This window comes from Onychomys torridus, chromosome 8 (assembly GCF_903995425.1).
Source record: "Onychomys torridus chromosome 8, mOncTor1.1, whole genome shotgun sequence".
NCBI classification, from domain to species: domain Eukaryota; kingdom Metazoa; phylum Chordata; class Mammalia; order Rodentia; family Cricetidae; genus Onychomys; species Onychomys torridus.
Window position 1 is genome coordinate 88,405,556 of NC_050450.1, and position 24,175 is coordinate 88,429,730.

The 24,175-nt window shown below is 50.3% G+C and overlaps 2 protein-coding genes across 2 annotated transcripts; one reads left to right on the plus strand and one right to left on the minus strand.

Annotated features, from left to right (window-relative positions):
* The first annotated feature begins 265 nt into the window (after positions 1–265).
* On the plus strand, positions 266–10,228 carry Fkbp10 (FKBP prolyl isomerase 10). Its single transcript, XM_036197347.1, has 10 exons — positions 266–1,181; positions 5,818–5,963; positions 6,099–6,288; positions 6,400–6,545; positions 6,846–7,035; positions 7,135–7,280; positions 7,999–8,191; positions 8,483–8,625; positions 8,826–8,989; positions 9,287–10,228. The coding sequence occupies exons 1-10, from the start codon at positions 940–942 to the stop codon at positions 9,470–9,472; spliced, it is 1,746 nt and encodes a 581-aa protein (XP_036053240.1). The 5' UTR covers positions 266–939; the 3' UTR covers positions 9,473–10,228.
* Positions 10,229–11,118: 890 nt separating this feature from the next.
* Positions 11,119–24,006, minus strand: Nt5c3b (5'-nucleotidase, cytosolic IIIB). The gene is made up of 9 exons (XM_036197221.1): positions 23,884–24,006; positions 23,669–23,767; positions 23,029–23,098; positions 22,899–22,945; positions 20,026–20,111; positions 19,185–19,274; positions 16,515–16,677; positions 14,233–14,433; positions 11,119–13,011 (listed from the first exon to the last, which is right to left on the minus strand). Exons 1-9 carry the CDS (start codon positions 23,893–23,895, stop codon positions 12,877–12,879), a joined length of 903 nt encoding a protein of 300 aa, XP_036053114.1. The 5' UTR covers positions 23,896–24,006; the 3' UTR covers positions 11,119–12,876.
* Positions 24,007–24,175: the final 169 nt, after the last annotated feature.

Below are 24,175 nucleotides of genomic sequence, written 5' to 3' on the forward strand. Positions count from 1 at the left end.
TTGGGACACCCCTCTCTTTCCGAGGGTCAATGTAGCTCTAGTCCGCTACGTGGGCTGGACTTTCCACACTTGCAAGGCTTACCCCGCCCTTCCCTCTCCCCCGGACCTGGGTGGGTGGGACTCTATTTTACGGCCAGAAAGCCCCTCCCCACCGGCAGTGTCTCCCCCACCCCAACCTTAAGTGCCACCTCTCCACTTTGCCTGCGCTCCGGGTGAAGCCTCAGAATCTGGGCTTTCCTCCAGTGTCCCCTTTGCACCCTCTAGGTGGCCCCGCAAACACCCGCGTCGGCGTCTAGGGCAACATAGCTCGGGTTACCCCCGCACACCTGGCACTGACACCTCCCGAATGAGCTCGATCCCGCTGTCTGTCGGTCTAGCAGCCTGGCTTTTGCAGGACAAAGCTGCCTTTCACTTTTCACTGCACTCTCCCTACTCCCGCCTCCTCCCTCCACTCTTGGGAAGAGAGTTGGGGCGGGGGAAGGACTGAAATATTCAGATTACGGCCTCACCTGCCACCAGAAGGGGCCTAGATTTGGGGAGCCAGGAAAAGCTAGAGATGCCTCCAACCAGCTTTAGGACCCAGAGGCTCAGGGGAAAAAAAAAAAAAAAACAACTTTTTCTTTGGAAGTCCATTCTGACTTCTCATCTTTCCCGAACCTCCCTCTGGGCCAGGCCCGAAGTTTTGGGGGAGGGAGACTCAGAGATCTTTGTGGCAAATTCCTGGGACTCCAGAGACTCTCAACCTGACCCCCTCCTCCTAGTCCACCACAAACATCACCCCACCCGGCCAGCTCAGTCTCCCCAGCCCCCATTCCACGTGGACCCGCCAGGGCGGGGTGGGGAAAGAGGACAGGAAGAGGGGGAGTCAGCTCTGAGGAGGGGGAAGGAGGCTGGCGGCTGGCGTCCGCCCTCATTGCCAGCGTCTTCCATCTGGGCACCATGTTCCTTGCGGGGTCCCCCAGCCACACCCTCCGCCGGCTCCCCATGCTGCAGTTGCTGCTGCTTCTACAGACCTTGGAGAGGGGGCTGGGCCGTGCCAGCCCAGCCGGAGCCCCCTTGGAAGATGTGGTCATCGAGAGGTATCATATCCCCCGGGCCTGTCCCCGAGAAGTACAGATGGGAGATTTTGTGCGTTACCACTACAATGGCACTTTCGAAGATGGGAAGAAGTTTGACTCCAGGTAAGACTTCACCACCACCACGTTCCTGAGCTTCCAGGGAATGTAGCCCCTTTCAAGCTTTTCATTCCTGTATTCCATCCATAACCCCTAACCCCAAACAGCACGCTGGGAAAGGGCTCCTCAAAGGATGTTCCCTATCTTCAATACCAAATCTTCAACTCCTGAAAGACGCCCCCCCACACACACACACACCCTCCCAATCCACGGGAATACTTAATGCTCCAATGGTGAAGTGCCGTGTTTATTTACTATTTCCTTATTTAAAGACATGAGCAGTAAGTACCCTGGTACACAGTCTTAGGGGAAAAGAGATTATGCATACTATATGTAAACCCTGGGGTGAGTGGATGGATGAGGCCACCTGCCTTTCCACAAACCCTGACTCCCTGTCTACTTCTACCTCCATTTTTCTGTGCCTTTATGTTTGGAGACTAGAGAAGCGACGTTTCCTTTAGGGTATAGGACCCTAGAGCAGCCAGGGAGGGCCTTAAGCAGAGTGGGTGTTATAATTTTGGGGTAGGCCATAGCTGGTGTTGTGACCAACTGTCCACGTGTCACAAGGTCTGACATGCCACCCTGGGGACCTCCCTGCCACCTTCTCCAAGCCTCTGGGAACTTAGTTCCCCCATCTTCGCTTTAGCAGCCAACACCAGGCTGCACTGCCAGTCTTGGCCTGATGGACAGGCTTCCATTCTGACCCAAGCCCTTGGTCAGCCAGGCAGATCCCTTTTGGTTGTTGGGGAAGAGCAGGGCTGTGTGGCAACCTCTTTGCAGGCTGCAAGGTAAACTTCAGGCCCTATCACACTTGAAACTCTACACCACAAAGAAGAGTTACCCTTCAGTCTCTTCTCTGAAATATATAACTCAGCCCATAAGCAATTAGTGGTCATGACTCTGGAGAGAGATTGTATATTGGATGAGAATACCATTGCCATAGTGTAAAAACCTGGGTTCAAATCCAGGCTGTGACAGAGGAGGAGGAGTTTTGCCTCTTGAATCTTCATTTTCCCTGTCTGAAACATGGGAAGGGACCAGCACCTACTTCCTATGGGCACAAATGGAGGAAGGTGGATGACAGTGGCTTCCAGGATGTATTTATTATGTATAGTGTCCTGTCTGCACATATGCCCGCATGCCAGAAGAGGGCGCCAGATCTCATTACAGATGGTTGTGAGCCACCATGTGGTTGCTGGGAATTGAACTCAGGATCTCTGGAAGAGCAGTCAGTACTCTTAACCTCTGAGCCATCTCTCCAGCCCCAGACTCCTTTTTTTTGAGACAAAATCTCACGATGTAGCCCTGGCTGGCCTAAGATTACAGAGTAGACCAGGTTGGCCTCAAATTACAGATCTGCATGCTTCTGTCTCCCAAGTATTAGAATTAACCACCATGCTCAGCTCTCTGGCAATAGCAATGGGCTGGGGGCTGGGAGTATCTTCCCTGGTGGGGACTGCTTTTTGTTTTGTTTTGTTTTGTTGAGACAGAGTTTCTTTGTGTAGCCTTAGCTGTCCTAGGACTAGCTCTGTAGACCAGGCTGGCCTCACACTCACAGAGATCCTCCTGCCTCTGCCTCCCGAGTGATGGAATCAAAGGCATGTGCCACAGTGGCCCAGCTTGGTGGAAAAAAAAATTTTTTTTAAAGATTTATTTATTTATTATGTATACAGTGTTCTGCCTGCATGCCAGAAGAGGGCACCAGATCCCACTATAGATGGTTGTGAGTCACCCTGTGGTTGCTGGGAATTGAACTCAGGACCTCTGGAAGACCAGCCAATGTTCTTAACTGCTAAGCCATCTCTCTAGCCCCCGGGAAATTTTTTTTTTTTTTTTTTTAAGATTTATCTATTATGTATACAGTGTTCTGCCTGCATGTAGTATGCCTACATGCCATAAGAAGGCAACAGATGGTTGTGAGCCACTATATGGTTGCTGAGAACTGAACTCAGGACCTCTGGAAGAACAGCCAGTGCTGAGCCATCTCTCCAGCCCATGGTAGGGACTTGTTTTGTTTTGTTTCGTTTTTTGAGACAGGGTTTCTCTGTGTAGCTTTGTGCCTTTCCTAGAACTCACTCTGTAGCCCAAGCTGGCCTCGAACTCCACAGAGATCCACCTGCCTCTGCCTCCCGAGTGCTGGGACTAAAGGTGTGCGCCACCACCGCCTGATAGGGATTTCTTAAGCCTGGCTTGGGCCCAGGTTTTTTTGTTTGTTTGTTTGGTTGGTTTGGTTTGTTGTTGCTTGTATTTTTGTTGTTGTTGTTGTTGTTGTTTTTCAAAACAGGGTTTTTCTGTATAGCCCTGGTTGTCCTGGATATATCTCTCTCTCTCTCTCTCTCTCTCTCTCTCTAGACCAGGCTGGTCCCAAACTCAAGAGATCCGCCTGCCTCTGCCTCCCGAGTGCTGGGATTAAAGGCGTGCACCACCAACACCCGGCAAGAGCCCAGTTTTTAAATGTTGAAATTTGCAAACTTTTTTAACCCTTGGCTCCCTTCAACCAAAATAGAATCTCCTGAGGCTGGAGATGCCTCGGTGGTTGAGAGCACTCATTCTTACAGAGGACCTGGGTTTGGTTCCCAGAACTCTCATGGTGGCTCACCATCATCTGTAACTCCAGTGGGATCTCTGACCTCCATAGACACCACACATGGCATGCACATGGTGCATAGACACACAGACAAAACACTCAAATACATAAAATAAATCTAAATATATATATATCGGGGGCTGGAGAGATGGCTCAGAGGTTAAGAGCACTGGCTGCTCTTCCATAGGTCCTGAGTTCAATTCCAACAACCACATGGTGGCTGACAACCATCTGTAATGAGATCTGGTGCCCTCTTCTGGCCTGCAATCATACATGCAGACAGAACATTGTATACATAATAAATAAATAAATCTTTTAAAAATAATAATAGTAAACAAACAAACAAATGAATGAATAAATAAATAAACAAACCTTTAAAAATTTTCATAGCCCATTCTTGGGGCTGGGAGTGTAGTTCAGTTATTAGAGTTCTTGCCGGGCATGCATGAAGTCCTGGGTTTGATCTCCAGAACCATATAAACTGGGTATGGTGGCATACACCTGTAATCCCAGCATCCAGTAGGCAAAGACAGGAAGAACATAAGTTCAAGGTCATCCTTCACTACATAGAGTTCCAGGCCAGCCAGAGCTACAAATGACACCTGTCTCAAAGAGCAGGGGTGACTGGAGAGATGGCTCAATGGTTAAGGGCACTTGCTGTTCAAACACTACAAGGATTAGCATCCATATGAGAAACTGGGCATCCTGTGCATACCTAGGGTCAGGAAGAGAACCTCAAAAGGCTAGCCATAGAGTGATAGATGAGGGCACCCAGTGCCTTCTGGGGGCCTCAGCAGGCATGCACAGGTACACACATAGGTGTGCACACACTCACAGATATACATACATATACAAATTTCTCTCTCTCCCTTTAAAGAAAAGAACTCTCTTTTTACTTGTGAAATCAAATACAAGTCAGGGTAATTTTAGAATGGGCTTTTTTCCGAGGAAGGCTGCTATCCAGCTTGCCTCTGGTCACTTCTGCTTCCTGTTCTTGGAGAATGGAAGCTTAGGAGCAGGAACTAGGATCTGTGACCTTAGGTAGGATAATGAGTCTGTCAGGCCTCAGTTTCTCTCTTAAAAAACAAAACAAGCCAGGTGGTGGTGGCGCACGCCTGTAATCCCAGGGGAGGCAGAGGCAGGTGGATCTCTGTGAGTTTAAGGCCAGCCTGGTCTACAAAGGGAGTTTCAGGACAGCCAAGGCAACACAGAGAAACCCTGTTTAAAACCAACAAAAAGTGAAACCAGTTGGGATATACTTCAGCAGCAGGGTGCTTGCCTAGCATGTGAGGCCCTAGATTTTGTTCTAAGTATCAGAACAAAGAAAAAGAAAAACTGAAAGCAATAATGTCCTCGTGGGGAGAAAATTCAGTGAAATAACTAAGGTAAAGTGCCAGGCACTTAATCTGATGTATTGTAAGTGCTCAAAAAATACTCAGTTGCCCTCTGAGCTATGTTATCCCTAGTAGCAATAAGTAGCAGACAGGCTTATCTGCTCCACCCACCCTCCTTTCAGGGTAGTAAAATCTTCTGGCCTCCTCTGGGACTTCTCTCTTATAACAGCCTGTTCTTTGTTGTTGTTGTTGTTGTTGTAAAATCTTCTGGCCTCCTCTGGGACTTCTCTCTTATAACAGCCTGTTCTTTGTTGTTGTTGTTGTAAAATCTTCTGGCCTCCTCTGGGACTTCTCTCTTATAACAGCCTGTTCTTTGTTGTTGTTGTTGTTGTTATTATTATTATTATTATTATTATTATTATTATTATTATTATACAGGGTTTCTCTATGTACTTCTGGCTGTCCTGGAACTCCATAGTTAGACCAGGTTGGCCTTGAACTCACAGAGATCCACTTGCCTCTGCTTCCAGGGTACCGGGCCTAAAGGGGTGCACCACCACACCCATCCAACCTGTGATCCTAAGAGGGGCAGAAGGGCTAGCCCAGGAGAGGAAGTGAGGAGTGTGTGTGTGCCTGCACCATGTGTCCTGTGATATGAAGCTGTGGGCAGAGGGTATTGTGTGGCTGTAGGCATGCTCATCTGTTCCCTTTATTCCCCCAGCTATGACCGCAGCACCCTAGTGGCCATTGTTGTGGGTGTAGGCCGCCTCATCACTGGCATGGACAGAGGTCTCATGGGCATGTGTGTCAATGAGCGCCGTCGCCTCATTGTGCCTCCCCACTTGGGCTACGGCAGCATCGGCCTGGGTAAGGAGGCCAGGGTATGGGGATAGGGGGTACAGCAGGTGGTGTATAGGCAGTGTAAAACTCAATAGTGGGCCTCTCCCACCTCCATCTGGGCTGGGGACTTCTGTCAACTTGGCCTTCTCTGTGTCCCCACAGCGGGGCTCATTCCCCCTGATGCCACCCTCTATTTTGACGTGGTCCTGCTGGATGTGTGGAACAAGGCTGACACGGTGCAGATGAGCATCCTCCTGCGCCCTCCACACTGCCCCCGCATGGTGCAGAACAGTGACTTTGTGCGCTATCACTACAACGGCACTCTGCTGGATGGCACCACCTTTGACAACAGGTAGAGGGTAGGGAGTCCTGAAGACTGGGGCCTGTGACCAAGAGAAGGGAGCCCTGGTCTGCTCTGCCTCTCTCACCTCCAACCACAGGCTTTCTGCCTTATTCTCCACAGCTACAGTAGGGGAGGCACTTACGACACCTATATCGGCTCTGGTTGGCTGATTAAAGGCATGGACCAAGGGCTGCTGGGCATGTGTCCTGGAGAGAAAAGGAAGATCATCATTCCTCCCTTCCTGGCTTATGGGGAGAAAGGCTATGGTAAGGCAAGGGCATGGGGGAATTCTCCAGAAGAGGGAAAACTGGGGTTCTACATAGTTGTTCAGGTTGTATACTGTCTAAGGGCATCCAGCCTAGGAGGCAAGTGGAGATAAAAATCTACCCCCTAGACAGAATTGCTTGTTCTGATTCACACAAGGGCTCGGTATGGGTTGGTGACGGCTCTGCGGACAGCCAAGGAGGAAGACATAGGGGGGCAGAGTTGGGCTTTTTGCACGAGACCCCTTGTTGAGCCCGGGCTTGCCCTTCACTTGTATGGTTCAAGCCCTGTGCCCTCCCCAGGGACTGTGATACCCCCGCAGGCCTCCCTGGTCTTCTATGTCCTGCTGATTGATGTCCACAACCCGAAGGACACAGTCCAGCTGGAGACGCTGGAGCTGCCCCAGGGCTGTGTCCGACGAGCAGCGGCAGGGGACTTCATGCGTTACCACTACAATGGTTCTTTAATGGATGGCACCCTCTTTGATTCCAGGTCAGAGGGTGTCCTGAGGTGGGAGGGTGAGGGCTTCGGGGCACTCGGAAGGGGTGGGGCCCCTTTGACTCCCTCCCCACCTCTTCCCCTCTATTGCAGCTACTCCCGCAACCACACCTACAATACCTATATTGGGCAGGGTTACATCATCCCTGGGATGGACCAGGGGCTGCAGGGTGCATGCATAGGGGAGCGAAGGAGGATTACTGTGCCCCCTCACCTTGCCTACGGGGAGAACGGGACAGGTAGGATTTGGTTCCCCAGACCACCCCTCACTCAGCTCCTCTGAAGCATGCCTGTAAGATTGCTTTCCCTCCCATTGCCCAAGCATGCACAGCTTATACTTGGTCACCCATTGGATCTCTGTGAGGCGGAATCTATCCTGTTCCTCCAAGGCAGGCCTCACTCCCCCTCCTGTAGGGGAGAAAGGCAGCCAACCCCCAAGTTTGGGGGCAGAGGACGGTTAAGAATAAACAGCATGCCAGGCGGTGGGGGTGCACGCCTTTAATCCCAGCACTCGGGAGACAGAGCCAGCTGGATCTCTATGAGTTCGAGGCCAGCCTGGGCTACAGAGTGAGATCCAGGAAAGGTGCAAAACTACACAGAGAAACCCTGTCTCGAAAAACAAACAAAACAACAAAAAGAGAATAAACAGCACCACTGAGCAACGAGCCTATACTAGAGATTCTGGGAGCCTCAGGCTCCTCACTGATGCACTGGGTACCACTTATTGCAGGATGTTACTGGAAGCTTGCTTGCAAGGTGTTGGGTGGAAAAGGGTTTCCCTGCCTCTCTATCCCATCACTCCAACAGCAAGATGTAGGAAGCACTCATTCTGAAACACATCATCTAACCTCCTGTGACTCCCTGACATTGGGAGGGGGTGTCCAGCCTGGGCCCCATGGAGATAGTGAGCAGACCTCCCCAAGAGCCCTGAGCTGACCATACCCCATCTGGCCTCAGGAGACAAGATCCCTGGCTCAGCTGTGCTCATCTTTGATGTGCATGTCATCGACTTCCACAACCCTGCGGACCCTGTGGAAATCAAGACGCTGTTCCGGCCGCCTGAGAACTGCAATGAGACATCCAAGATTGGGGACTTCATTCGCTACCATTACAACTGTTCTCTGCTGGATGGCACCAGGCTCTTCTCTTCGTGGGTTCTTGGGCAGGGCCAGGACTGGGGAGGTGGTGGGCTCAGGTATGGGTGGGCTTCTAATAGCTTGCAGGCTCTTTCTCCTTCTCTGGGTCTCACCTCCGCAAGTCTCCATCTGAGTGAGCCTCAGAAGGCCATGGATATAAAATATGGGGACAGGGTGGGGGAGTGAACCTAGAGAACCGCCATTCTAGTATGATGGAGAAACTGAAGGCGATGAGCCCTCAGAGACACCCCCCCACCCTCCACCCCAACCCCCGTCGCTGACCTGGGAATCCACTCTCCCCACAGCCACGACTATGAGGCCCCGCAAGAGGCCACCCTTGGCGCCAACAAAGTGATCGAAGGTCTGGACAGGGGCCTGCAGGGCATGTGTGTGGGCGAGAGGAGGCAGCTCATTGTGCCCCCACACCTGGCCCATGGGGAGAGTGGAGGTGAGGGACAGTGACCCGGATCTCATATCTACTCCCAGTTTACCCTCCCCATCTCAGACCTGGTGGCTGGTGGCGGGGGTGGGGGATCAGGGAAGCTTCTAGGGTAGTTCCTAAACATCCTGTGCCCCTTCCATGGGAGAAAACTAAGGCTTCAGGCCTCACTGGAACCCTGTTCTCCTCTTCTCCCTCCCTCCCTCTAGCCCGGGGTGTCCCTGGTAGTGCTGTCCTGATGTTTGAGGTGGAGCTGGTATCCCGAGAGGAAGGCCTGCCCACAGGCTACCTGTTCGTGTGGCACCAGGACCCTCCTGCCAGCCTGTTTAAAGACATGGATCTCAATAAAGATGGAGAGGTGCCCCCAGAAGAGGTGGGCTAGGAACTTAGTCAGAACCCCAGCCTGGAAGCCAGAATGCTCACTTGCCCTCTGGCCACCCAGCCTGCTCTCCCTCTGCTGAGCTTCCTGCTTGCCTCCTGCACGTCTGTCTTCCCACCTAGCTGTCACGTCCCCCATCTGGCCCCTAAGCTATATTTACCGCCCATCTCGGGCTTGAATTCCCTGGGAACCAGGCCTGGGGAAACAATGTTGGGGTCCCTTCCCAAGGCAACCCACAGATGTTGACCATGATCCTCACCGTCTTGTCCTCTGCTCTCCCCTCCCGCCCAGTTCTCCTCCTTCATCAAGGCTCAAGTGAATGAAGGTAAAGGACGCCTCATGCCTGGGCAAGACCCTGACAAAACCATAAGAGACATGTTTCAGAACCAGGACCGAAACCAGGATGGCAAGATCACAGCCGAGGAACTCAAGCTGAAGTCAGATGAGGACCAGGAGCGGGTCCATGAGGAGCTCTGAGGGCCAGAGTCTCAGGTCTGACCTCAGACGCAAAGGCACTGCGCTGGGGGACAGTGGCCATGGAACTGGCCTGTCAACAGCTGCCCTCCCTCAGTGGGGATAACTCTGGGAGTCACTGAATGTCATCGGAGACTGCTGTGACCTTCCCACTGGCCGTGGCCTCCAGTCCACAGCACAGACCTCTTGACATTTTTCTCTTCCAACCCTGTGCCCCTTCCTTAAGGTTCTTGGCATGATAAATGCAATTCAGGGAGGGGACACTGGTGTTTGGTTAGAGCTGTTGCTGATGCCACACACCCACCCATACCTCCCATCCACATCACTAGAGTCAGCAAGGATCAGCTCCTTGCTCCTCCACTTTCCCAAATGTGCCCTTTGTTTGTATTGTCCTGCCCCATCTCCCTGTCCATGTCCCCATTCCCTGTCATGGCAGCTCCCCAGGGGCATGAGTGAGGAGACCCTGCATTCTCCTGCCTCAGCTCTGCCTGCTCCTCCAGAAGGGGGTGGCTCCCAGAATACAGTCCTGCCAGCCGCTCCTCTCACTCCAGCCTCCTCCCTGACCACTGGGGTGAGGTCTTTCATCTTAAAGCTTTCTCTGAAGGGAAAGGTGTGAGAAGTCTGCGCAGGCGTCAGGGCTGTGAAAACCCGCACGTGGTGCTAAGTTGGTGGGAAGGAGGGAGGCAGAGTTCTGGGCTCTGAAGACTTAAACTGATCCAATCCTTTCTCCTTTGTGTCAATAAAAGGTTAAACTGAAGAGGTGGTCTTTCAGCGGGCCCTGTGCAGAGGGGGTATTTATGTATTGTATATGTGCAAGTGCACCTGTACATAGAGACCAGAGATTGACATCTGGTGTGTTTGGCAGTCTCTCTCTCTACCAGATTATTACTTTTAGTGTGTTTTTGTGTGTGCATATATGGATGGCTGTTTTGCCTGCATGGATGTCTTTTGTACATGTGTGCCTGGCACCCAGAAGCCAGAAGAGGGTATCAGATCCCCTGGGACCAGAATGACAACCACTTCTTATGTGCCCCGTGTGTGCTGGAAACTGAATGTGTTCTTTTCTCTTGAAGAGCAGTATGTGCTCTCTCTCTCCTCTCTCTTTTCATTTCTTTATATTTTATGTGTGAGCATTTAACCTGCAGACAGTTCTGTGCACCACACACATGTGTGCCTGGTGCCCTCAGAGGCCAAGAGGGCACTGGATCTCCTGGGACTGAAGTTGTAGGTGATTGTGAAATGCTTTATGGGTGCTGGGAATCAAGCCTAGGTCCTTTGGAGGAGCAATGCTTTTTTTGTTGTTGTTTGACTTTTTTATAGCCACGCAGTGGTGGCCCACACTTTTAATCCCAGCACTTGGGAAGCAGAGGCAGGCAGCCCTCTGAGTTGGAGGCCAGACTGGTCTACAGAGTGAATTCCAGGACAGCCAGGGCTACACAGAGAAACCATCTAAAAAAGTTAAACCAACAAAACCCCTTTTTATTAAGAAGAGCAAAAACAAAAAAACAAACAAAAAACTGAAGTTTTTTCCCCAAGCACACACAGGAGGGGATGGATATGGGTGTAGGAGACATCTGTCCATCCAGCCCCAGCCCCCAGCCCACGTGGCTTTGTAACCAGTGCTCTTAACCACTGAGCCATTTCTCCTCTGCACTTTTTTGAGACAGGTCTGTTTTCTAAGCTGTCCTAGAACTTGCTAAGAAGATGAGGTTGGCCTTGAGAGCCACCTGCCCCTCACTCCTAAATGCTAGGATTCAAGGCATGCACTGCTGTAAGCCACAAGAATATATTAGAGATTCAGCTGTTATAATAAAGCTGTACCTAGAAAGGTCAAGGAATCTCTCTAGAGGGAAGCCATGTATCAGAGAATACTCGTGTTATTCAGCTTTTACTATATCAGCTATCTTCTGCTATGAATTTCTTGTGTGCTCACATACTACTAGGCCATATGGCAAACAGCATAAACTTGTCAGACCTACTGCTGATCCACTAGGTAACACCCCTACAGAACCTAGGAACAGGTGGGTTGTAGATGCACAGCTTTGTTTCTTGTGCAAATGAAGCTCAGACCATCCCTTTCCTTCAGGCCTAGTGACTCAGGACAAAAGGTTTTTTTCATAACCAGGTGGAGTGAAGGCTGCAGCAGAATTTTCTGGTCTCTGGGCAGAGTTGAGTAGCAGAAGGGAGAGCGGCAGAGTTTTTGGATGAGTCAGCACAGAAGAGGAAGGGAAGATGGAGGACGAAGGAATGGAGGATGAGGATGAGGTTGAGAGCACGAGAACTTAGTAATTAGCAGGGCTATGGGAGGACAGAAAAGGGACAGAGAGGAACTGAGTGTCAGAACAGAACTGAAGCTGTATAGACAGAATCTTGTCTTAGATAAATAAAGTGGATGGACAAAAGAGCCTGATGTACTTAGATTCTTCTCCCTCACAAACACCCATCCCCTATTCCCCTCTGGCAGTAAAGTCTTCTCCAGGACTCTGGGAGGAATCTTCTCAGAGCAGGCCCCGGGGAAAATTCTGATAATGCACCACCACACTGGGATGCTGAGGTATCTCTTCAGCCCCTTACATACACCTGATTTTTTCAGACAGGGTCTCTCACGGAACTTGAAGGTCAAAAATCAGGCAGACCAGTTGGTTCACAAACCAGAGCTGAGATTACAGGTACATGCTGGGCCATGCTGCTTGTTACATGGCTTCTGAGGATCAAACTCCGGGACTTGTTATTGGCTAAGCCATCTCCCCAGCCCAGAATAACACTTAACCCAAGGGCAAGGGCAGAAAGGGGACAGGCCAGGCAGTAGCTGTGGCCTCATGAGGGGCAGATTCAGGCTGTAGGCACACTCAGACTGTACTCACATGGGATTTCTAAGCTTTCCCAATGTTCTCAACTTTGTTCTGTGGAGTTCCAGAGGTCTCCTACAGGTTCTTGTGCCTTGAGGGCCAAGGCTCAGGCTGCACACCCAGCTCTCACACCGTGAGTTGGAACAACTGTTTTTTTGTTAATTTTCATCTGACTCACACATTATATTTGTCTGATGTACAGCTTTACTTTTTCTTTTCTTACAGTGCCGGGGAAGGGACCCAGGGCCCGCCACATGCTATACAGGTGCTTCACCACTGAGCGATCTGTATTCCCAGCTCTGAAGACTTTCTTAGGAAGAGCCCTTGGACTAGATGGTCTGTAGAAGGCTAACATGCTGTGGGCCACAGAGCACGCTTGCTGCCCAGCCATAGGCAGGGCCTCCCTCAGGCCTCTTCCTAGCAGGAGGAAAGAAAGGCCTGGAGAAGGAGTCGGGTGAGGAGGGCCCAGCAGCTCTTGGCCACCGCTCACAGAGGAGGCTTCATGGGCAGGCATTCCTCCTCATCACTGCCTGTAGGGCCTGGCCTGAGCCTTTGTGCTTAGGAGCCCTGTATCTCCATGCAGTCCCCCTGAAGCAGGATGTGCTGCAGCAGCCCATTGACCACGTCCAGGGTCTCGTCCTTCTCCAACACAATGTCGTAGGAATCCATGTACCGTTCCCGCCGCTCTTCCACCTGCCCAGGGAAAGCAGATCTGAGCCCCCCAAGCAGATCTGAGCCCCCCAAACAGCCCTCTGCACCTTCTACTCTCAGGCCTCTCGGGGTCTGGGGTAGAGGCATGCAAACACCATTCCCCAGCTCTCCCGTGAGAGCCCGGGGAGGTCAAGGCTGTAAGGACACGGGCAGGCAATGAGGAGCATGAGCTCCTACCACCAACACTCGGCCAGTGCCAAGCAGACAGTAACAACTACAAACGCCCAGCCGTCACACGTCACCTCCACATGGCTCTGGCGTCCACTGGGCTCCAGCCTCGGCTGGCTGGGTCCACCCTTATGGACACCTTCTCTGAGCCCTTTTGGCTTGTGCTCTGTCCATCCCTGGCAGGCTCTGATGTTTTTGTTTCCTTTTATAAAATCGTGCTCTCAACCCTGGCATCTCCCACCTCAGTCAAGCCAGTGGAACCCTGTCTCAGAAAAACCAAAAACCAAACCCCCCCCCAAAAAAACAAAACAAAACAAAAACAAAAAAAAGCAATAAGAGCAACAAAAACCCACCTCCAGGACAAACTGAGGAGTTATCCCACAAAGTGAGAGTTTAATGGGTTAGCAGTGTTTGTGTGACCAGAATGGGAACTGATACACGCTGAGCACACAGCCGTGCGTGTTTGAGCTGATGACCCTCTCCTCTCAAGTCTTGGGTCAAGTCATAGTGGAAAGTACCGAGGCTTTGGGCTGTAACTCAGTGATAGAGTACTTACATGGCATCTATCGGGTTCTATGTCCCTTTCCCAGCAAACACATACACACATACACACACACACACACACACACACACACACACACACACACACCCCAAAAGAGAGAGCATAAATCATGGTATGATGGCATATTCATGTAATCCCAGCATTTAGGAGGTTGAAGCTGGTCAGAAGTTCAAGGTCAGCCTTAGCTACACAGTTTGAGACTAGCCTGGGATACAGGAATTCCTGTTTTATCCCCTTTACTCCTGCCCCCCATACACACCAAGGTGGGGGGAAGGAGAGAGAGAGGAGGGAGGGAGGGAGAGAGGGAAAAGAGAAAGAGAGAGAGAGAGAGAGAGAGAGAGAGAGAGAGAGAGAACACAACTATGCCCCTCCCCTGCAGCCCTAACACCTTCCACAGTATCTAGCACAGGAAAGGTATTCAAACATGCGGGCAGGCATCCTGAAGTCAGGGGGAAGGTCCAGGCACTGCTCACCTTGTCATTTAGGAAGCCAATCTTGAGAATGTTCTGCACCCCAGGAACTCCATCAGCCATAGTGAGGTCCCCCATGGAGTCTCCAAGCAGGAGGATGTTGGTTTTGTCCTGAAGCTTCTGGAAGTAACTGGAGTTCTCACACACGGAGCTATTCTTGTTGTAGGTGTGGATGAGCTGGCCCTTGAAGCCTTGCAGGATACCCTGAAACACAAGAGACAGAGAGCAGGGCGAGGGGCACCCATGGAGCACACGGGCCTGTCATGGGGGAAAAAAAGTTCCCAAACCCAGAGAGAAAGCAAAGCTTTACTGGAGCCTGAACGGGGCGGGGCGGGGGGGGGGGGGGGGGGGCTGGAACTAGAACCCACAGGTGGATCTGGTCTACTGTTCTAAGTGTTTTCATGGAACCCAGCTACACTCAGGTGTTTGTGTCTTGATTTGGGCTGCATTTTGGGAGGTGAGGGCAAAGTTGAGGGGAGACGCAACAAAGACAGCAGCCCAGGGAAGCCCAAATGTGCACAGCTGGCCTCTTCCGAAGGCACTGGGACTTAGCCCAGGGCCTTACACATGCAAACACTGCATCACTGAGCTACACCTCCAATTTTTTCTTTTTCCTTTTGAGAACAGTCTATGTAGCTTTAGCTGGCTTTGAACTCAGAGTTCTGCCTGCCTCTGCCTCCTGAATGAGAGGATTAAAGGTGTGCACCACCACTGTGCCAGTTTTCCTGTTTTCTTGTTTTTTGTTTGTTTGTTTTGTTTAGTTTTTTGTTTTTTCAGACAGGGTTTCTCTGTGGTGTTTTGGAGCCTGTCCTGGAGCTCTCGCTGTAGACCAGGCTGGCCTCGAACTCACAGAGAGCCTGGCTTTGCCTCCTGAGTGCTGGGATTAAAGGCTCGCACCACCGACGCCTGGTTTGTTGTTGTTGTTTTAGAGACAGGGTCTCACTATGTAGCTCTGGCTGTGCTGGAACTCACTATGTAGATCAGGCTGGCCTCTGCTCCTGAGTGCTGGGATTAAAGGAGTACACCACCGTGCTTGGAGCCAGTTCTCATTGTGAGACACATCTTTTTCTATCCAGGCTTTCTAGGCTCTCCCTGAATTTGCTCTGCAGCTCAGGCCAGGAAGGTCTTGAACTTTCAAATTCCTGCCTTACGTCTCCTAAGCAGCTGGGATCACAGGCCTGTGCCTCCCAGGCCCAAACCACTTGGCCTTTTCTAAGAGAACTTTGTAATTCCTGTTTTAAATAATAACCATAGGTATTCCTGATCTCCACTGTGGTGGAAGCCTATAATACAAATGCTGCTGAGTCAGGTTGCAGGAAGCATTCAGAGGTAAGAGCATCTGCTCAAGGCCAGGGTCAGATTCTTACCTGAAAACCATGTTCTCTGGGTCACATGTGTGTTAGCACTTGGCTGTAGGCCATTAACAGTGACAAAATTTCACCACTGATTTTTGTTTGAGACAGGGTCTCCTATAGCCCAGTGAAACTGAACTGATTATGTAGGCGAGGCTGGCTTTGAAATCCTAAGCCTACTACCTCCACCATGCAAGTGCTGGATGAAAAGCATGTGCCGTCATGGCTGCCCACTGAGAAGTGAAAACTTGGGTAATCCGGAACCTCTGGCTTTCAGGACACAGGTCAAAGCCCTTTGGTACCCAGGGTGACACACGACCCACGATGGTGCCAGACACCTGACTGTTGATCCCTTTAAAGTGACACACAGGGGGCTGGAGAGATGGCTCAGTGGTCAAGAGCATGGGCTGCTCTTCTAGAGGACCTGGGTTCAATTCCCAGCACCCACATGGCAGTTCACAACTGTCTGTAACTCGTTTCAGGGGACCTGACATCCATGGCAAAATACCAATGCAAATAAAGTAACACACAGGCTGGGTGTAGCAGGGAATGGTTCAGTCCTAGCATTCAGGAGGCAGAAGCAGGGGGTTCTCTGTGAGTTTGAGGCCGGTCTGGTTTATACAGTGAGTTCTAGGAAAGCCAAGGCTATATAGAAAGACCCTGACTCAAAAAAAAAAGAAAGAAAAGAAAGCAAGGAATCCATGATGCCAAGTGCCATGATTCATACCTACAGTCCCAGCCATTCAGGAACCGAGGCCAGAGGACTGACTGAGCTCAGGAATTCCAGGCCAGCCTGAGTAATGTAGAAAGACTCTTGTCTCAAGGAAAGGAAGCGGGGACCAGAGGGCAAAGAGGCCAGCTGGCCAAGTGAAAAGGCACCCAGGCTGACAGCCCACCCCTCCTCTCTTGCAGCCCGGCTGAGACGTGACTCACATCCTCATTGAAATCCATGTAGTTGGACACAATGTGGATGTTGGGGTGGAACACTTTCATCTGCCGGATAATTTCCTCCAGGATATCACCAATGCCCGCCGAAAAGATGAAAAGAGGAATGTTGTTTTGGTAGAGTGTATCGAAGAACGTCTTATATCCCTCCCTGCAAAGAGATCAAAGAATTGTGAACGGCATGGCCCTTGGTACTGCTACTTTATTTTCTTGGGTGAAGCATTTTATATCTTATTATTTATGTGTATGGCAGGTTATATGTCTACCTGTGACCTAAGTGTGAAGGCCAGAGGTCAACCTTCCTCAGGACCCATTCATCTTATCTTTTTTTTTTTTAAAGACAGGGTTTCTCTGTGTATCCTTGGTTGTCCTAGAACTCACTCTGTAGACTAGGCTGGCCTCAAACTCAGAGATCGACCTGCCTCTGCCTCCTGAGTGCTGGAACTAAAGGCGTGCGCCACCACTGCCCATTGTTTACTTTTACTTTTGAAAATTTACTTATCGGGCTGGAGAGATGGCTCAGAGGTTAAGAGCACTGGTTTCTCTTCCAGAGGTCCTGAGTTCAATTCCCAGCAACCACATGATGGCTCACAACCATCTGTCATGAGATCTAGTGCCCTCTTTTGGACTGCAGTCATATATGCTGTATGCACAATAAATAAATCTTAAAAAAAAGAAAAGAAAAGAAAATGTACTTATTGTTGTATGCTTATGTGCTGTGGATATCGCTCTGTGTAAATAAAATGCTGATTGGCCAGTAGCCAGGCAGGAAGTATAGGTGGAACAAGCAGAGAAGAGAATCTGAGCTGCCAGCTGCCGCCATGACAAGCGAGATGTAAGGTACTGGTAAGCCACGAGCCACGTGTCAAAGTATAGATTAATAGAAATGGGCTGAATATAAGAGTAAGAGCTAGACAATGGTAGGCCTGAGCTAATGGCCAAGCAGTCTAAATAATAAGCGTCTGTGTGTTTATTTTATAAGTGGGCTGTCGGACCACAGGGCTTGGTGGGGACTGGAGAGAAGGTCTCCAGCTACACTTATGGGCATAGACGCACATGGCACACATGAAGAGGTCAAAGTACAACTCCATGGAATCGGTTTCCTCTCTCCACCTTACATGGGTCTGGGATGACCATAGTCAGGCTTACATGACAAGCATTTTACCCAGCCAGCCATTTCACTGACCCTCAGTTTGTTTAGAGACAGGGTCTCTCACTGGGAGCTGGGGCTCACTGGTTAGGCTGGCCAGTCAGTCCCGGGTATTTGCCTGTCTGCACTTCCCCAGTGCTGGGGTTCTGAACTCATTCTACCACACCCAGCTCTTGGGGCAGAGCTCAGGTCTGCATGCTTCATGAGGCAAGACTGTACCAACTGGGCCATCATCTCAGCAACTCGGGCAAGGAATTTCTTAATTTTTCTTTTTTGTTGTTTGTTTATACATAATATATATACACATATACATATAAACATATGGAGATATCTCCCCCCAACCCTCAACTGAAACTGGCTATACAGACCAGGCTTGCCTTGAACTCAAAGAGATCCACCTGCCTCTACCTCCTAAGTGCTTGGATTAAAGGTGTGCACCACCACACCAGCTTCTTCCTTTAAAATCAAAAACAAAAAACTGGGGGACTGACTAGAGAGACAGCTCAGCAACTTTGGGAGGACTTACTGTTCTTCCAGAGGACCTGGGTTCAGCACCCACATAGTGGCTCACAACCAACCAGTTCTGCAGTTTCAGGGGGTCCAATATCCTCTTCTGGCCTCCTCAGGCACCAGACACATGCAGTGCATATACATAGGTACATGCAAAACAATTATATACATAAAATAATTAATGTAAAAAAATGTTGCCGGGCAGTGGTGGTGGCACACACCTTTAATCCCAGCACTCAGGAGGCAGAGCCAGGCAGATCTCTGTGAGTTCAAGGCCAGCCTGGACTACAAAGTGAGTTCCAGGAAAAGGCACAAAGCTACACAGAGAAACCCTGTCTCAAAAAACCAAAAAAAAAAAAAAAAAAAGTTTTAAGGTCTATTCGTTTAACTCTGGTGGAGCTCTTGATAGATTGCTCAAGACCCTAAGAGTTCAATACCAGCACAATAAACAAAACCCCAAATATAAACTTTATGATGATGTATGGCTGTAATCCCAGCACTCAGGAGGCAAAGACAGGAGGATCTCTGAGTTCGAGGACAGCCTGGTCTACAGAGTGAGCTCCAGCCAGCCAGGGCTACACAGAGAAATCCTGTCTCAAAAAACCAAAATGAATTAAAATTAAAAAAAAAAAAAAGAATGCCAGTCAACCAGAGGGTCCAGAGTTGTGGGGTTTGTTTGCTTTTACCATCATTTAAAAGGAGTCAGCCTCAGGAGATGAAGGTCTGGCCATTCTGCACAGCAGCCCAACAAAGCGAATGGCTGCTTCTGGGGCCGCCTTTCCGCCACTGACTCCACTCAACCCTCCCCAGCCTTTTCCACCCGCTGAAACAGCTTTAGCCCGACTTTCACGTTTAGTTTTGGTTTCCTTCAACACCAAGGATGGAATGAATCCACAGGCCTCCAGCATGCCAGGAACATCTTTAACAGGGAGCCACAGCCCGGCCCCCAGAGATGCTCAGACTACTCTGGTGAAATGCATGTACAGCAAGGAAATTACCTGAGCATTGCGGTGGACTCTCCAACCACCTGCGCTAGCTGGGACTTCTGTATCCTCTGCTGGCACAGGAGATTGTGGGCTTTGGACCACCTAGGAACAGACAACCCACACACCCCAAGTCCCAGTCACCCCAGGAAGTCGAGTGCCCTGTCCTTTATCCCCTCTGGTAGTACTCGCTGGGGAAATGAGCATACTCTGTCCCACAGAGGCGTCTCCTGAAGGAGATCCTTAGAAGGAAATGAAGGGAGAGGGAGACAAGAGCTGTGGACTGGGGGAGATTAGAACCCTCCTCCATAGGGACCTAGGGCTCTAGCCTGGGATGCCAGGTTTTGTTTCTTAACAGGGCCTTGTGTAGCGCAAGCTAGCCTACAACTTCCTATGCAGCTAAGAAAAACCTTGATCCTTCTACCCCCATCTTCCAAGTGCTAGGATGATGTGCATGCACCACCACCGGCCTTGCTTAGTGGTGTTCTTTCTGTCAGAATTTTGCAATCTGATTGCGTCCCCAAGTTATAAACTGGAACTCTGTGGTGGTTTGCATGAGAATAACCCCTGTAGGCTCATATATTTGAATGCTCTCCAAAGTTGGTGGAACTGTTTGGGAAGGATTAGGAGGTTGGCCTTGCTGGGGATGTGTCACTGGGGGTGGGGTGGGGTGTGTTTGAAGTTTCAAAAGCCATGCCTGTCTTCCTGCTGCCATGTTCCCTGACATGATGGTCATGGGCTTACCCTCTGAACTGTAAGCACCCCCCCCCAAACCCTTTCTTCTATAAGTTGCCTTGGTCATGCTGGCCCACTCCATCTTCAGTCAGAGGAGCTCCCCCTTGTCAGTGCCACTCACCACTGCACCATATGAGGCAACTTCTCTTTGATGGTCCGGTGCGGGTCGATCTCAATGGGATAATACTGGTGAAAGAGCGCGGCGAGCTGGGACAGCCAAGAGGGGAAAGGTCATTAGTGCACACCACACCAGCCCCCAGGTAGGACAAAAACGGCCTCAAGGATGGAGCTCCGTGGAAGAGAGTTTTCAGGTGGGAATACACCATTTAGGAAACTCAGTCATGCTTTTTTGACTGCTCACACTTACCTATTATATAGTTTGCAGTGTGGCTGCCTTCACAGAGCTTATCACTTGTTGTCACCCACCCCGAGAAAGAGTCCTCAACATGAGTTAGACTTGGTGGCCCATGCTATAATCCCAGCACTTGGAAGGAGGAGACAGGATTAGAGATTTAATCTAATCTAAAGCTAAACAGTAAAATTCTACCTCAAAATCAAAACATATACATAATATACATACATGGTGGGGAGGAGGCATGATGATGACATGACAAGAAGTGGGAGCGGGGATGCAGCTTGTTGGCAGAGAGCTTGCCTGGAGTACAACCTTCAGCATTATAAAAATCAGTGAGGGCCGGAGAGTTAGCTCAGCAGTTAAGAACACTTGCTGCTCTTATAGAGGACCAGAGTTCAATCCCCAGCATCCACATAGTGGCTCACAACTGTCTATAACTCTAGTCCTAGAGGATCTGACACCCTCTTCTGACCTCAGTGGGCACCAGGCACTCATCTGCCTAGGCACTCATGAACGGACATACTTGCAGGTAAAACACCCATACATATAAAATAATAGTAATAAAAACTAGTCAGATCGGGCAGTGGTGGCACACGCCTTTAATCCCAGCCCACGGGAGGCAGAGGCAGACAGATCTCTGCGAGTTCAAGGCCAGCCTGGGCTACAGAGTGAGTTCCAGGAAAGGCACCAAAGCTACACAGAGGAAACCCTGTCTCAAAAAAAAAAAAAAAAAAAAGAACTCAGTAATGTATAATAGCCTAGCCTAGCTCTGCACTAGTGAGTGGCCACTCAGGGCACAAGCCTGGAGCCTAGTAAGCCAAAGGCCAAAGCTCTAGAGTTGGCTTCTCAGAATTTGTACACATCTTATGGAAATGAATTAACATTCATTCAGAATGCTCTCCATATCTGCCTCCTTACCAGAAAGTAACATCATCAAGGACACAGCACAATTCAGTGGGAAGAGTTTGAGACCAAGTCTCTGCAAAACCAAGGCATGGAACTCAACTGAATGACCCTTGGGCAAGTTGTTCAAACTCTTGAAACACCTCTTTTCTCACATGTTAAACAGAGATGGTAATAAGATAGTTCTAGCTACCTTTGGGAGTAGAGGATTGTTTAGTAAGATCCAGCATTCAAGTCTCGTGCAAACTCCTCAGCTAGCAGAAAGCATAGTGTTCACATGTGAACCATCCACCATTGTTTCTCAGGCAATAGGGAAAAGCTGTTCTCATGTATGAAGACTAGACTCAGGGGCTAGTGCAGCAGTTAAGAGCACATACTGCACCTCCAGAGGACCATAATTCAGTTCCCAACTCCTACATCATGAAATTCACAACCATCTCTAACTCTAGTTCCAGGGGATCCTCTAAGGGCACCTGTGTATCGGTACTTGCTCTGCCCACGACCTTGGGCTATAGGGCCCAAAGGAGGTGGTGCTTTTTACTGTTGTAAGGAAAGGGAGAAGGGACATGTGTCTGCAAGGAGGATTTGCTCCAAGTCAGATCAGAGGATGACTTCAGCCCTCTACTCTGTTCTGTATTTGTGAGTGTATTTCCTCAATTTATATCTTAATAAAATTCTATTACCCATTAAATAGATTCACATGGATTGATGTTAATATACCTGATTGCATATGTCTCTGTCTCTCTCTCTTTCACACACACACACACACACACACACACACACACACACACTCTTTAAAATAATTAAAATAATCCAGGCAATGGTAGCGCACATCCCAGCACTCTGGAGGCAGAGGCAGGGGGATCTCTGTGAGTTTGAGGCCAGCCTGATCTACAGAGTGAGCTCCAGGACAGCCAGGGCTACACTGAGAAACTCTGTCTTGAACCCATCCCCAAAAAGTAAATAAAAATGAAATAATTAAAATAAATCTAATAAGAAAACTAGACCTACTTTACTATAACAAGTTATAAAGGAATAATTTCTTTAAAACAACAAAAGAAACAAAACCAACCAAACAACAAACAAAACAAGCAAACAAACCACAATTAAGGAGCAAATCCAGGGCCTCAGGAAGGCTTGATGAGCTAGCTACCTGTGAGCTATGTCCCAGACTCCCTCTTTTTGAGACTTGCCGTGTAGAACAGGCTGGCATGGAACTCATGGAGATCTGCCTGCTTCTTCCTCCTGACTGTTGCTCAGCTGCCCCTTTTTCTCTTCTTTCTTTCTTTCTTTTTTTTTTTTTTTTTTTGGTGGTGGTGGGGTGGGAGAGGGTGAGACAAGGTTTCTCTGTGTAGCCCTGGCTGGCCTGGTATTTGCTCATTATGTAGACTAGGCTGTCCTTGAACTCAGAGTCTCACCTGCCCCTGCCTGGTGAGTGCTGGGATTAAAGGTGTGCAGCATCACCACCTGGCTTCCTTTATGCCCTGCTTCCTTTTTCAAACTTTCTGTTTTGAGGTAGTCTCACTAAGTTGCCCAGGATGACGCTGAACTCTTCCTGGAGCCCAGGCAGACCCTGAACTTGTAATTCTCCTGCTTTGATCTCCCAAATAACTGGGATTATAGGCCTCCACACTGGTTTAAAAAATAAACTTTCTTAAGATTTCTGTCACGGAGTTTGTGGTTCAACCCCGGAAGAGTACCAGAGCCATTTTTGAGCAAAGAAGGGAGTGACCCACCTCTTTGCGACCATCCTCACTGATGATTTTGCTGTTATCCAGAATATCTGAAAAAACACAAAACTCCCTTTATTTGCTCCTCAGCAGTTACCATCTTGAGCCCTGCAAGGAAGGCTGAGATATGACTTACTGTGCGAAGAGGGGCATCGCTGTCCATTGTAAGCAAATCTGCTCAAGGTCATGTCAAAATCAGAAATCACCTAAGAGACCAAAGAGAGATTACGGTGGCTGGGTAGGCACCTTCCAACCTGGCCTTGCCTCAGCCTGGGCTAACCACAAGTCTAACCAGCCACAGCCCAGTCAGCAGCAAAGCCTTTTTTGCAAGGCTGGGGAGAGACAGAGAGCGAAAGGAAAGAAGTCACTCTGTGTCAGTACACGAGTTAACCTTGAGGAAAACAAAGTCCTCCGAGTGTGTGGGTGAGTCTCAATGGCATCTTTCTCAAATGCACCGGTTGGTTCTTTCTTAAGGTGCCTCCCGACCTTAATGGATCTTCCCCATCTTCAACTTCTTGTGGAGCCAGCTAGCCTAGGGTAGAGGGGCAGCCAGGCTCGACCCACCTGCTTTCTGAAACCAAGCAAGACGACCATATCTGACTACTTTGAAAGTTGGCTGTTGGGGCAGGTGGGCTCCCTCCCCAGGCGAGCCAATCTGTTTGCCCATGCCCACTCCCGGGCGCAGGCTCGCAGCGTGCCCACCAGCTCTGGCGGGAAGGCCGCAGGACAGGCACCCTTCCGCAGCCCAGCCCGGCCGTGCCCCCGCGCCCCGGTACCTGCAGGCGGTCTCCTCCGCCCCTGCGAAGGGCGCCCACGATTTCCTGCACCCGCCCGGGCTGCCGCATCAGGACCGTGGCCTTCATCAGACTTTTCACCTGTCGCGAGACCCGAGGGATCCGCTGACCCGAGCGCCGCGATGGGCCCCAGGGCAGCCGGGCCTCCCTGCGCCCGCGATCCCGCCACGCGGAACGCTCCCGACCCGCGGCCTCACCTCCTCCGCCATCGCGCCGACGGCCTGGTGGGCGGCTCCGAAGACGGCGCCGGCCCCCGCGGCCTCACTGCGCAGGCGTCGTCTTCGCTCCCGTAGCGCTGCACTGGGAGGGGCGGGCCGGCCGTTTCCAGGCAGGCTCAGGATGCTGGCAGGAGAAACGGGTGGGGGTGGGGGATTCTACTGTGGGAGGGGGTTGGGTGGGGGGGAAGGACCAAGATGCTGAGGTCCTGTGTATGGCTTGACTGCCATGAGGCTTTGCTGTGTGTGGACTCCTGTCACTCTTTCTGGAACC